A 14616-nucleotide genomic window follows, 5' to 3' on the forward strand; every position below is an offset into this window, starting at 1 on the left:
AAAAGAACCCCGTGACAAGAGCAGCGGAATTTTACGAAAGAGGCATACGAAGCAAAAATTTACAATTTGCTGAAGTAGCTAGTCGGTTTGTGCCAATTTTCCCATCGAAGAAAACAAACATTGCTTGTGTGCTAATACTGTTTGTATGGTCGTGAATAAATACCTTTCCGATGTCGGTCGACTGACTCCTGCTGACCAAATTCTTGTATAGGTACACTGTTGCAAACCGCACTGTTTCGAATTTATTATGGCGTGCCCCGATGTTATCGTTATCGACCGAACGGTGAAAATGAATGACGTAAACTCCCTCTTGTTCACTAAACCGTTTCCGAGAAAAAAAATTTCTATTCGACATTTATGTATAACTAACCAACCCAGAGAAGCTATATTTCATATGTTTTTAGGCATATTGTACAAAAAAAGTTCGAATTAGCGCAACTTGACTGTAATCAATCCGAAGCTAATCGCGCATTGAGCAATGTGAACTCCATTCTCCAGGTTAATTCGTTCGACATTGTGAGCACTACAGTAAGGTGATTGTTATTGTTGCCACCTATTTTTTTATTCTTCCGATAAGAAGTCGGTTGATAACTTAAGCAACAATGTAAGTGGAATTTGAAGGAGCAATGATTCATCTGATGGATGTGTTCAAAACAATGAATTATTGGCAGTGGCTGATTTTCTACCCGCCGCTGTCACATCCAGGCGCTATAGTATATGCGCAAAATAGCCAGCATGAGTTAACCGCGAAAAATGTGTACGGCAAAAGACATCTAACGCGGGTTTTCTCAAAATTAGAAACTTTTCATGAAAAACTATTTGGTACCGGTTATGTAGGAAGCTGTACGCTACTACGCCTACCAAATATTTTTTCGATAAAGGGGCTTAATTTTGCGAAATCGAACCTTAGATGCCTTTCGCCATACTGATTTCAGAAAGTTAACTCCTAGTGTGCCACTGTAAGCACGCTCAAAGCAGGCGATTCATTCCTGACTAATGAATCGCCTGCTTTGAGCGTGCTTACAGCGGCACACTAGGAGTTAACTTTCTGAAATCAGTATGGTGAAAGGCATCTAAGGTTCGATTTCTCAAAATTAAGCACTTTCATCAAAAAAATATTTGGTAGGCATGGTAGCGGACACCTTCCTACATAAGCGGTACGAAATAGTTTTTCATGAAAAGTTTCTTATTTTGAGAAAACCCGCGTAAGATGACTTTCGCCATACAAATGTCTGGCGGTTAACTCTTGCTGGCTATTTTGTGCATATACTATACTGCCGTCATACGCATATTTGTCCCATGTTTGCTGGGATTCCCTATGTACATGGGACAGTTATGCGTATAACGGCAGTATAGCGCCTGGTTGTGACAGCGCACACTGGGGATTTTCAAAAGCAAAAGGCTCGAAATTCAATTACTCCAGCTGACGCTGAAAAATTTCCAGAGAGTAGATGTTTCCTGAAGGGAAAAAGTGCGATAAATCGATTGCGCGGGGTTTCGTGCTGGTCAGACCACTTTAAAGTGCCCATTTTGCCCGAATTCCCCTAAAAATCACAACATTTCTACTATGCCTCGAACTGACGCTGATATTTTTTCAATAATTATAAGTTTCCTGTAGGGAAAAAGTGTGATAAATCGAATGCGAGTGGTTTCGTGCTGGTCAGACCACTTTGAAGTGCCCATTTTGCCCAAATTCCCTTGAAATCACAATATTTCTACTATGCCTCTAACTGACGCTGATATTTTTTTCAATAATTATAAGTTTCCTGAAGGGAAAAAGTGTGATAAATTGAATGCGAGGGGTTTCGTGCTGGTCAGACCACTTTCAAGTGCCCATTTTGCCCTAATTCCCCTGAAATCATAATATTTTTACTGTGCCTCGAACTGACGCTGATATTTTTTCAATAATTATAAGTTTCCTGGAGGGAAAAAGTGTGATAAATCGATTGCGAGGAGTTTCGTGCTGGTCAGACCACTTTGAAGTGCCCATTTTGCCCTAATTCCCCTGAAATCATAATATTTCTACTGTGCCTCGAACTGACGCTGATATTTTTTCAATAATTATAAGTTTCCTGAAGGGAAAAAGTGTGATAAATCGATTGCAAGGGGTTTCGTGCTGGTCAGACCACTTTGAAGTGCCCATTTTGCCCTAATTCCCCTGAAATCATAATATTTCTACTGTGCCTCGAACTGACGCTGATATTTTTTCAATAATTATAAGTTTCCTGAAGGGAAAAAGTGTGATAAATCGATTGCGAGGGGTTTCGTGCTGGTCAGAACACTTCCAAGTGCCCATTTTGCCCTAATTCCGAAATCTTAATATTTCTACTATGCCTTGAACTGACGCTGATATTTCTTCAATAAATATATGTTTCATGAAGGGAAAAAGTGCGCTAAATTAATTGCGGGTGGTATCGTGCGGGTCAGACCACTTTGAGGTGCCCATTTTGCCCTATTTCCCCTGGAATCACAATATTTCTGCTACGCCTCAAACTGACGCTGATATTCTTTTAATAATTATAGGTTTCATGAAGGGAAAAAGTGTGATAAATAAATTGCGAGGTGTTTCGTGCTGGGGTCAGATCACTTAAAAGTGCCCATTTTGCCCAAATTCCCCTAAAAATCACAATATGTTTACACTGCCTCGAACTGACGCTGATATTTTTTCAATAATTATAAGTTTCATGAAGGGAAAAAGTGTGATAAATCAATTTCGAAGGGTTTCGTGCTGGTCAGACCACTTTGAAGTGCCCATTTTGCCCCAATTTCCTTGGAATCACAATATTTCTACTATGCCTCGAACTGACGCTTATATTTCTTTAATAATTATAAGTTTCCTGAAGGGAAAAAGTGTGATAAATCGATTGCGAGGGGTTTCGTGCTGGTCAGACTACTTTGAAGTGCCCATTTTGCCGATATTTCCTTCAAAATCGATATTTCTGCTATGCCTCGAACCAACGCTGATATTTCTTTGATAAATATATGTTTTCTGAAGGAAAAAAGTGCGATTATTCGATTGAGTGGGATTTCGTGCTGGTCAGACCACTTTGAAGTGTCCATTTTGCACAATTCTCTTGAAAATCACAATATTTTCCCTTTACCTTGAAGTGACGCTGATATTTTCTCAACAAAAATGTTACGAAATGTTTCGGAAAAGACAATAAAATTCAATGAAGAACATTCTTCAGGAGGTATAAACATATTGTTCAAACACACTTTGTCTTGTGCGATTCTTTCTTCAAAGGATGCATTTTCCCGGCATATGGAAAAGGAAGATATGAATCCCTTTTATTCAAATGCTTCTAAAGTAATTTTTTTTAACTAGAATCAATGTTAATCAATTTGATTCCTTCTTTCAATTGATGTATTTTCATGGTTTATGACAAGGGAAGATAATAATAAGAAGATATAAGATATATTTGATTCTTTCTTTTAATTCGTGTAGTCGGCAAGAAGGCAAGAGGGAATATGGTTTTTGCCAGAGTCTATTATATATAGAGTTACGCAAAGAGTGAAGCCAAATCTACCTATTGAACTGTCAAACCGTCTACCTATCGAGCAAAGTAAACAAATGCTTGTTGGTAAGGCGGAAGTATTGTTGTCGCCTAATGATTTTTATGGCGAATTAAAACGCATGAATTGGAATGTGAAACAGTTTCAAAAACTTCAATACACCCTCCCAATAAAGTAGCAACAAGAAACTCACGTGTTTGCACTCTGTGGGTGACTTGGTTATCGAATTAAAAAGCTTTTGCAGTGAACACTCCCGTGAAGTCACTTTAAGGGTTGAACAAAAATGAAAGTTGCAAACACAATAACAAGAAGATGATTCAGAATAAGCGTAAGAAGATCCTTTTTACGCAACTCTATATAATAGATTCTGGTTTTTGCCATTCTCGTGCAACAAAGTTGTACCGAAATGCTATCATTTCACTCCAATATCGAACTTTTTATAGAAAGCTCAGAGCACAGAGACCCATAATGTTATATACCAATCGACTCAGCTCGACGAACTGAATAAGTGTCTGTTTGTCCGTGTGTATGTGTGTGTGCGTGTAAATTAACATACTAATTCTATACCGATTCTCTTACATCAAGTTACAGAGAATAAAGCGTAGTTGATCACTATTGAATTTCATAACGATTGCGCATTCCAAAAAATCTAAATATTAAAATAGTTATGAAACATAGCAATTAAGTTATAGCATGCCATAAAATGCCTTGAAGTATCAACCCATGCAAGCTCTTCTACTCGATTTAGTACACGACTTTTCTGCCGTCATACGCACATTTGTCACATGTTTGCTTGGATTTCCTATATACATGGGACAGTTATGCGTATAACGGCAGTTTAGTATGTACAACAATTGAAACGCAAGCTTTGATTGCATGCAAGTTACGACGCATAACACCAGAACGTTTATCCAGCTTTCTTATTTAATAAAAAATCTCGCATAAAACGCGCACGCTAATAATACTTTACTTAGTGATTTTAAAATTAATGTCACAAATAATTCAGCATTTCAACGAATTTTCCGATAATGCATTTGATTGTTCGATTGGGTTGTTTAATAATGCACGAGAAAGGCAATCACTGCTAAGTGGATCAATCTGGATTTTTTTTCTTTGAATTCAGTCATTCGCTCGGTTTAAGGCAAGGGGATATATGATCCCTTCTTTGAGGGATGCATTTACCTGGAGGAAGGCAAGAAAGAATATGATTCTTATTTTAAATTCACATTTTCTCGGTTTAAGGCAAGAGGAGATATGATCTCTTTTTCCGAAGAATGCATTGCTGACGGTGAGGTAGGATATGGAACATGCATCTTCCCACTCTGTCATTCCTTACTTTTAAGCATTTATCAGTCTTGTCTTAGAAGAGAACACATGTCTCGAATGAAGACTCAGATTTCCATACATCAGCGTCAGTTCTATGCACAACTGAAATATTGTTATTTCAGAGGAATTGAGGTAAAATGGGCATGTTAAAGTGGACTGACCAGCACGAAATCCCGCGCAATCGATTTATAGTACTTTTTCACAATCGATTTATCACACGTTTTCCCTTCAGGAAACTTATTAATATTGAAGAAATATCAGCGTCAGTTTAAGGCGTAGCAGAAATATTGTGCTTCAAGGGGAATTGGGGCAAAATGGGCACTTCAAAATGGTCTAACCAGCACGAAACCCCTCGCAATTGATTTATCACACTTTTTCCCTTCATGAAACTTATAATTATTGAAAAACTATCAGCGCCAGTTCGAGGCATAGTAGAAATATTGTGATTCCAAGGAAATTGGGCAAAATGGGCACTTTAAAGTGGTCGGACCAGCACGAAACGCCTCGCGATCGATTTATCACACTTTTTCGCTTCAGGAAACTTATAATTATTGAAAAAATATCAGCGTCAGTTTGAGGCAGTGTAAACATATTGTGATTTTTAGGGGAATTTGGGCAAAATGGGCACTTTTAAGTGATCTGACCAGCACGAAACCCCTCGCAATTTATTTATCGCACTTTTTCCCTTCATGAAACCTATAATTATTTAAAGAATATCAGCGTCTGTTTGAGGCGTAGCAGAAATATTGTGATTTCAGGGGAAATAAGGCAAAATGGGCACCTCAAAGTGGTCTGACCAGCACGATACCACCCGCAATCAATTTAGCGCACTTTTTCCCTTCATGAAACATATATTTATTGAAGAAATATCAGCGTCAGTTTAAGGCATAGTAGAAATATTGTGATTTCAGGGGAATTAGGGCAAAATGGGCACTTGGAAGTGTTCTGACCAGCACGAAACCCCTCGCAATCGATTTATCACACTTTTTCGCTTCAGGAAACTTATAATTATTGAAAAAATATCAGCGTCAGTTCGAGGCATAGTAAAAATATTGTGATTTTTGGGGGAATTAGGGCAAAATGGGTACTTTAAAATGTTCTGACCAGCACGAAACCCCTCGCATTCGATTTATCACACTTTTTTTCTACAGGAAACTTATAATTATTGAAAAAATATCAGCGTCAGTTCGAGGCATAGTAGAAATATTATGATTTCAGAGGAATTAGGACAAAATGGGCACTTTAAAGTGGTCTGACCAGCACGAAACCCCTCGCAATCGATTTATCACACTTTTTCCCTTTAGGAAACTTGTAATTTTTGAAAAATATCAGCGTCAGTTCGAGGCACAGTAGAAATATTATGATTCCAGAGGAATTAGGGCAAAATGGGCACTTGAAAGTGGTCTGACCAGCACGAAACCCCTCGCATTCAATTTATCACACTTTTTCCCTTCAGGAAACTTATAATTATTTAAAAAATATCAGCGTCAGTTAGAGGCATAGTAGAAATATTGTGATTTCAAGGGAATTTGGGCAAAATGGGCACTTCAAAGTGGTCTGACCAGCACGAAACCCCTCGTATTCAATTTATCGCACTTTTTCCCTTCAGGAAACTTATAATTATTGAAAAAATATCAGCGTCAGTTCGAGGCATAGTAAAAATATTGTGATTTTTGGGGGAATTAGGGCAAAATGGGTACTTTAAAATGTTCTGACCAGCACGAAACCACTCGCATTCGATTTATCACACTTTTTTTCTACAGGAAACTTATAATTATTGAAAAAATATCAGCGTCAGTTCGAGGCATAGTAGAAATATTATGATTTCAGGGGAATTAGGACAAAATGAGCACTTTAAAGTGGTCTGACCAGCACGAAACCCCTCGCAATCGATTTATCACACTTTTTCCCTTTAGGAAACTTGTAATTATTGAAAAAATATCAGCGTCAGTTCGAGGCACAGTAGAAATATTATGATTCCAGAGGAATTAGGGCAAAATGGGCACTTGAAAGTGGTCTGACCAGCACGAAACCCCTCGCATTCAATTTATCACACTTTTTCCCTTCAGGAAACTTATAATTATTTAAAAAATATCAGCGTCAGTTAGAGGCATAGTAGAAATATTGTGATTTCAAGGGAATTTGGGCAAAATGGGCATTTCAAAGTGGTCTGACCAGCACGAAACCCCTCGCATTCAATTTATCACACTTTTTCCCTTCAGGAAACTTATAATTATTGAAAAAATATCAGCGTTAGTTCGAGGCATAGTAAAAATATTGTGATTTTTGGGGGAATTAGGGCAAAATGGGTACTTTAAAATGTTCTGACCAGCCCCTGAAACCTGAAACCCCTCGCATTCGATTTATCACACTTTTTCCCTACAGGAAACTTATAATTATTGAAAAAATATCAGCGTCAGTTCGAGGCATAGTAGAAATGTTGTGATTTTTAGGGGAATTCGGGCAAAATGGGCACTTTAAAGTGCTCTGACCAGCACGAAACCCCGCGCAATCGATTTATCGTACTTTTTCCCTTCAGGAAACATCTACTTTCTGGAAATTTTGCAGCGTCAGCTGGAGTAATTGAATTTCGAGCCATTTGCTTTTGAAAATCCCCAGTGTGCAGCGGCGGGTAGAAAATCAGCCACTGCCAATAATTCATTGTGTTCCAAAGTTTGAGTTATCCATTAATTGTAGATTTTTATTAAGTGTCTCTTACACACAACTTGTATAGCTCTGTTACTAAATTATTACACAAATATTTGTAAAAATAATCATAATTTTGTAAACTGTTTATAAATTATCTGTTATGAAGCTTATATTCTGTGAATAAGGCTCTAGTGATCTAGTATTTTATTTTCTACAACTTTTTCAAAGATTCCAATATGAAGGAATCAGTGATAAGAAATGTTGTTGAAAGGAATCAGTGATGGAAAATATTGTTGGGATCAAATCGTTAATAACTTTTTCAAATTATATATAATTCTGCATTTTTTTTTAACTTTGCAACTTTGCAATGATCCTTTAATTTTGTTTCTACAGGTCATTGCTCTAAATCTGAAATCGGAGCGGCGGTGGAGTAAAACTAGTTTCAAATAACATTAATTATAACATCATTATAATCATAACATTCCGTAGCATTTTTGTAATTTCATTCTCATGTCCCAAATTTTCTATTTAGAACAATGATATGTTAGACAAAGTTATAATACTCTTTAAGTATTACATGTTCATCCAAAGTTCCAAATTGTTAATAATATTTGAAGCAAGTTATAAACGATATAGCGTTTACAGTCCCTTGGCATTTTTTGACATTTCCCAACACTGGAAGGAATCACCTTTGATCAAACTTGTAGAATAAAAGCTATTAAAATTCATTAAAGGACAATGAAAACATGAGTTTTTGATTATAAATCAATAGTTACTCTATTTTATTAAATAGTTTTACTATTTCGCCACAAAATTTATTGTGTAAGCAGTCTGTTTAAACCATAAGGATGTGTTAAATGTAGCTTTTTGTTGTTGAAATAATTAGATAAATTTTGGAAGATGCAAAATTTGATGGTGCTACAGCATGGTCCCTCCCTTAGGGCCCTCCTTAGCCGTGCGGTAAGATGCGCGGCTACAAAGCAAGACCATGCTGAGGGTGGCTGGGTTCGATTCCCGGTGCCGGTCTAGACAATGTTCGGATTGGAAATTGGGCATAAAGTATCATCGTGTTAGCCTCATGATATACGAATGCAGAAATGGTAACTTGGCTTAGAAACCTCGCAGTTAATAACTGTGGAAGTGCTTAATGAACACTAAGCTGCGAGGCGGCAATGTCCCAGTGGGGGATGCAATGCCAACGAAGAAGAAGAAGAAGACAGCATGGTATGATAAGGAAAGCGTTATTTTGTTTGTATTATATTCTCGTACCCTAAGTCGTCCAACTTTCTATTTTCGATGTCTTTTTAAAGGAATTTTTCTAATACTCTTACGGGGTTTCTAGTTGTTATTGTTTACAGATCAACTGATGTAGTTCAGTATTCCATAAAGGAAGCGTAGTAAACAATTCTTGGAAGAGCATTTTATCAGCGGATTCCAGTGGATGTTATTGCTCCCGATAATTTCTACATCGCCCGTTACTGCTGTTGACAAATCGCAGCTCGTAGATGAATCGACTCGTTTGACGTCTTTTGCCCACACACATGCACACCTTCCGTTGACTCATGCCCACTTCCGTTCCGTTCCGTGGGGGCAACAATGTAAAAGGGGTGTTGCAAATGAGTATACATACATACTAAAGAAAACATTTTAATTGCAGCCCGGCGACAACGACGCACGATAGCGCAGTGTGCTGGCGATGATGCTTGGCTAGCAGCAGAGTGGCAATATCAGTATCCGCTGACGTGAGGTGCTTGGTGAGCGAAAAAAATAGACACTAACTGCAAACATAAACATAAATAAATGGAGTTGTGGTTGTTATGGTTCATATCGAAGAAGGTGCTATTTTTCGTCTGAAGCTATTTTTGTCGTTGCGCAACGAAAGATAAAACAAATCGCATGACTTTAATTTTTTATGAGTTCTGAGCAGGGAAATCCAGAGAGTCTTCCGTACATCTGCGGTGAGTCATACGGCCATTGAGCCGATTAAAAACTTGATGAAAGAAGTAGGATAGAGATTCCTGTTAAAAAATGACCTCAAAAATAGGCATCTCGAAAGATTTTCAATTTTATATCTTAAAAATTTAACATGAATGACTTTCAAGTTGGTTTATAACAAAAAAAATCTTTTCACTATTCTTTGCTGCAGATTGCGATTGCAGAACAACGTCAAAAAGTGAAAAAAAAACTATGCTTTTTGGACAATTTGGCTACGAATAAAATGACAAAAAATATCTCATTGCCCTATAAAAGTAGGGTGACCATATGGTATCCTAAAGGAGGACATGTCCTCCTTTTTCATTGAAAACTAAATGTCCTCCTTTTGCGCTAAAATGTCCTCCTTTTTGGAAATTTTGAAAAAATAGTGGCATGAATAACTATTGCTGAAAATATTCTAGTTTAACAAACAATAATACAACAGAAGTCAATTCTGTAACAAAACATTCTACACGTTTGCGTTTCTGTTTTTAATTTTGAAATATTTTCCTTAAAGTTTTGGAATAAAATAATGCAATAATAATGTAGAGGGTTCGACTGATGTTGGTGTATTGTTGGGAAAAATCTGAAACATTCGTTTTGATTATCCAAGACTGCAACGCCGTGAGTTACAGTAATACAGGGGTAAAAAGTATCAGAAGCATCGGAATTGTAAGAAATGGATTAGGAAAAAAAATGCGAATGCTTCTCAAAATTTTCTACGAGTAACCCATCAAATTGCCTTTTAAACACATTGCACGGTATGCTTCTAGAATATATGAGGCAAAGAGCAGCCACCTTGCCCTGTCTAGAATGGAATAGAAATGCTTAAATCTAATCTGAACAGTTTTGAGTTTCTTTAGTCTAAATCTAAAGAGTTTAGAATTCGTTCAATCGAGAATTTTATGGTCATACAGTTAACGGTATCATTCTAATTCACATGCCTTAAATTGTGATTCTCAATGGCATTGAAGAAAAAACTCGCTGGACAACTAAGTATCTTGTACTTGGTCCTTATAGAACCTAATGTTCTGTCTGTTGTCTATTTTTGCAATAAACATTCAGAATTATAAACAATGATACTTCAACCGTCTAAGACGAGTTTAGTACTCTCCATTTAATTCCACCAATTATTTCGATATATTTGCAGATATGTATTTCGACCACAACTGTGTGGTCGTCTTCAGTGTCTCGTACTTGACTCGACTTGATATTTGTTAGAATTCTGTGGAATATCGCTGGATATGCCAGCATAATAATATTCAACATTTGTTCGCAACTGATTTTAAAGTTAGTTGAAGCTAAAATCTTTCTATTAAAAGGAGGTTGCTAGTAGTTTATACTTAGAAAGTGCTTTATGTAGACTATAATGATGGGCGAAAACGTTCCATCTGGACTTAATAAAGTATTCTGTTATGTTGTTAAAATAGAAGTGTTGTGTTTGTGTTGTATTTGCCTCGATTTACAAAAACTTCTTCCAATAGACTTTGGAGTGCAAAAATCTAATAAATATAATATTCTTAATCATATAAAAAACTTAAAATCAATGGATATTTTTTAATGTCCTCCTTTTTCAGCCAAATGTCCTCCTTTTTCGCTCAATTCTGGTGAATTGTCCTCCTTTGGAAAAATTTCATATGGTCACCCTATATAAAAGCGATTGTAGTCGATCACTGACGAGAGCGTTTGCACGCCGAAAGGAAGAATGTCGTTGACGTAATTGATAGGCGTGCGACGGCGACGTCCACCGTTGTCGTTGTTTCTTTACGCATTTCTTGGACATTCGATTCTTATGGCGCGACGACGACGTGATGAATTTGACGTTCGTGACTCGTGAGAGCTGGACGTACGCGATAGCTGCTGGTTAGGGGAACGGCAGATCGGTAGCGAAGATTGGGAGGTCCATGGCCCGTAGTCTTCGCGATCGGGCACATATAAATGGTATGATGAATGAATGAACAGAAGTTGCTCTTATTGAATGATTGCCGTACTAAATGGGCAGTTATCACAGTTTGACGGCAGGATGGGGCAATAATTAACAAGAATAATCGGGATTATGCAAATGGGTACAGTATCAAGGTTGAAAAAACAAACCAACACAAATAAACGATTTAATCATAACATGGTATCACACTCTGATTTACAGAAGGTCAACAATACGAGAAATTTTCCTATACAACTCGACAGTGTATTGTCTTGTAAAAATAAAAAGTTTCATAATATTCTTCCAAAACTATTTATAGGTAATTCTTAGTGAATGAAACCGTTTCAATAACCAGAATATGATAAACTTTTCATGTAAATCAATCTGCATATGATTTTTTTTTGTATCATTGTACTTACCAAAGTTAGAAGAACGGATGGATTGAGCTCCCCTAGTTTGACATCAATCTGTAAGAAATGAAAATATATGAGAAAATCCATTAGCAATAATCTATCAATAAAATAAATAACTATTCAGTCAACTCTACATGTTCATGGTTCTCTCGATCCCTTCAATCTGAATACATTTGGGCATTCTACATCTCGATAACTTTCCTATCTCTCTAACTCAATGTTCTGATTATATTTCTGGATTAGCTCTCCTTATGTCAACATGTTCAAATTTTTGGGCTAATAGACCATCGTTGGACAATAACAAACTCATCAACAACAAGAAATGACATTTGTTTTGTTGTCGTTTTTCATAGCAACGAGTTTTATTGGATCTTGTAGGGACACGGCAGGTATTTTCGTCTGTTCGTCATAGTCTCGAAAACCAATAAAAAAGACGCTTTTTTGTAAAACTCATACGTACCAAATCGTAAGTTCAGGAGAAACGTTCTGCTATAGTGGAGATCTAGCAAATGTACGTTGCTTTCGTTGGTTTTAGCCCCTACGACGAAGGACGGAAATACCTGCCGTGTCCCTACCTATTTCAATTTATCTCTTTTCCTCGATCTCTCCCTTCAGTATCGAGATGTGGAGAGGCGACTGTATTCTAGTGCTAACAAGTAAAGAAAGTTAAGGGCAGGTCATGTTTCGTTAGGAATGCACAACCAAGGAATAAAACAATAAAGATAATTTTTATGATTTACCCATTCGTTCCGGAAGCATATTAAGGAAAATATTTGGATTGCTTTCAAATGGATGAATAATGATATACATTTGAAGAGGAAATTCTCCAATGTTGTTGTTGTATCTGTCTTTATATCGTATTTCAATTCATCATTAGTAAAAATGTTGCCAAAAATTCTTCAGCAAAAATGCAACTCGCAGTGGCACGATTCTGAGAATATAACCGACAAGCGAAAACATTTGTTCGGGCTTGTCAAAGCGTTGGTATTTAAATACTTTGCCCAAATTAATCCATCAGTTTGAAACGCCGGCCCAGCCAACCGAATTGTAGTAGGCGTTCAACGCCTGACCAGACTGCAGACGGTCGGTGCCGGCGCGGTGACGATGATCTCATTAACCGCGACTAGTGAGATTTCTTCATTATCGTTGTTTTATTTTTGAAAATTTTTGTCACAGGGTAGTTCAGCACTCTGGTGATATTTCGATGAATTCGGTATTTTGGGAAAACACAATCGCTTTCAAGAATATTGCGCCTACCACTTACATTAAGTGGAAATTTCGACACAACCATTTTAAAAAAATAACTGTTTTCGCAATTTATTTTATGAAAAAGTAGACATTAATGAAAGAAACAATCTTCAAAAGTGAAGTCAGTTTAATTTCAAATTTTTTAACCCTCATTAAGCCATATGGAGGCCAAGATTGCATTCACTATACAATCGCTGTTTCTGTTTGTTTGTCAATCTCGTGATGTCGCATGCGTCTGTTTTGTTTTTGGGTTGCGGGTGTTGCGCCAAGCTTAGGAAGAAGGAAAATTTCACTCTATAATTAGAATGCGCTCACAGTACCGTACATTCAAGTGGAAGTGAACCGGCTGATGCAAATTAGATAAACAGTTAGTAGGCCCCCTATTGATTTGGAGCTCTTTTGTGGTGCGTTTGACGGTTGATTGGTTAAAATAAAATAAAGTGGGCAACGTAAAATATGGAAATATTGTAAGCATATTTGTTGGCAATGCTACAATAGTGTAATTGGTCAAGAATGTTCAGTTTCGGGCAGATATTTAATTGATAATTTTAATTTCATTAGCTAATTTATAGATGTGCTTTCATTACTTTATTTTTGAGAATTTTGTGAGTGACCAAAGATACTTTGTTTTTATTGATTTTCATTTTTCTTATTTTGATAAAAACAGAGCCCATGTCGATATCTAGTTTCGTTACCGTAGTGAATAAAGAAGGCGCCCTTATTGCCATTAAGTACCTAAGTACGATTGCCCATCAAAGCAGCAATTTTTCATGCTTCTTATAGTGGATGCATCATCAAACAGTTATTTGGCAGATGTCGGGGTATTGAGTCGGATGCATTGAAATAAATTAAACAAAGCACTAAAAATGTTCAGCCGTTAAAACGGTTTTTAGGGAACATTGGACAGGTCATCAAATTTTGCAATGCGCATTTGTATGGGACTATCATACTGACTATAATAGATGTCTATTCCAATTTTGGCACTAGGCTGTTGCACTCTTGTTTTAGGATGCTAATGTTCATAACATTCTGAATAATAGTGATTACACTAATATTCATGCTTTTCTGCAAGCATCTACTGCCACGTTGTTATTTCAAATCATTTGTGTGCAAATGAATAAAAAGGTAATGGTTTTGCTGCAAAACTGTTGCTGTTCAATGTCGAGTCGAGGGTTTGATCAGAAGCTCTGACGTGTACTACCATCACATGGTCGCATATGATTTTGAACTGTGCCAGCACTGAATATTGCCTTCGGAGACATCGTTTGACCTGGGGATCCAACATTAGCATAGAATCCTGATTTTTGGTCGAACGTTTGTTTTCTACTTTACAATCATTTTCGTCTAGGAGTTACAGCAATATTAGTCTTTAGTGCAAATTCATTCAAATTCACTAATCCGAAGTCCGCTTCTCGGTCCTTTCTAACAAGATAGATGAGTAAGGAGTCGATTGTGATTGAGGTTTTGTAGACAGTTCTCGGCTTTATGTCTTAATAGGATCATAAACGGATATCCGTTCTAAACCTGACGTTTCGGTCACATTTATTGTGCCTTTTTCTATGGATAGAA

At 37.0% G+C, this 14616-nt stretch overlaps 1 protein-coding gene across 3 annotated transcripts in view; it reads right to left on the reverse strand.

The window, feature by feature from the left end:
- Nucleotides 1-14616, reverse strand: part of LOC134226108 (xaa-Pro dipeptidase) — a 445683-nt gene that overhangs the window by 118869 nt on the left and 312198 nt on the right. For all 3 annotated transcript variants that reach the window (XM_062706662.1, XM_062706663.1, XM_062706664.1), the window contains one exon: nt 11806-11853. In XM_062706662.1, coding sequence (XP_062562646.1) covers nt 11806-11853 — 48 coding nt within the window. The remainder of the gene's footprint in view (nt 1-11805; nt 11854-14616) is intronic.

The sequence above is a fragment of the Armigeres subalbatus genome, chromosome 3 (assembly GCF_024139115.2).
Source record: "Armigeres subalbatus isolate Guangzhou_Male chromosome 3, GZ_Asu_2, whole genome shotgun sequence".
In the NCBI taxonomy this organism is placed as follows: domain Eukaryota; kingdom Metazoa; phylum Arthropoda; class Insecta; order Diptera; family Culicidae; genus Armigeres; species Armigeres subalbatus.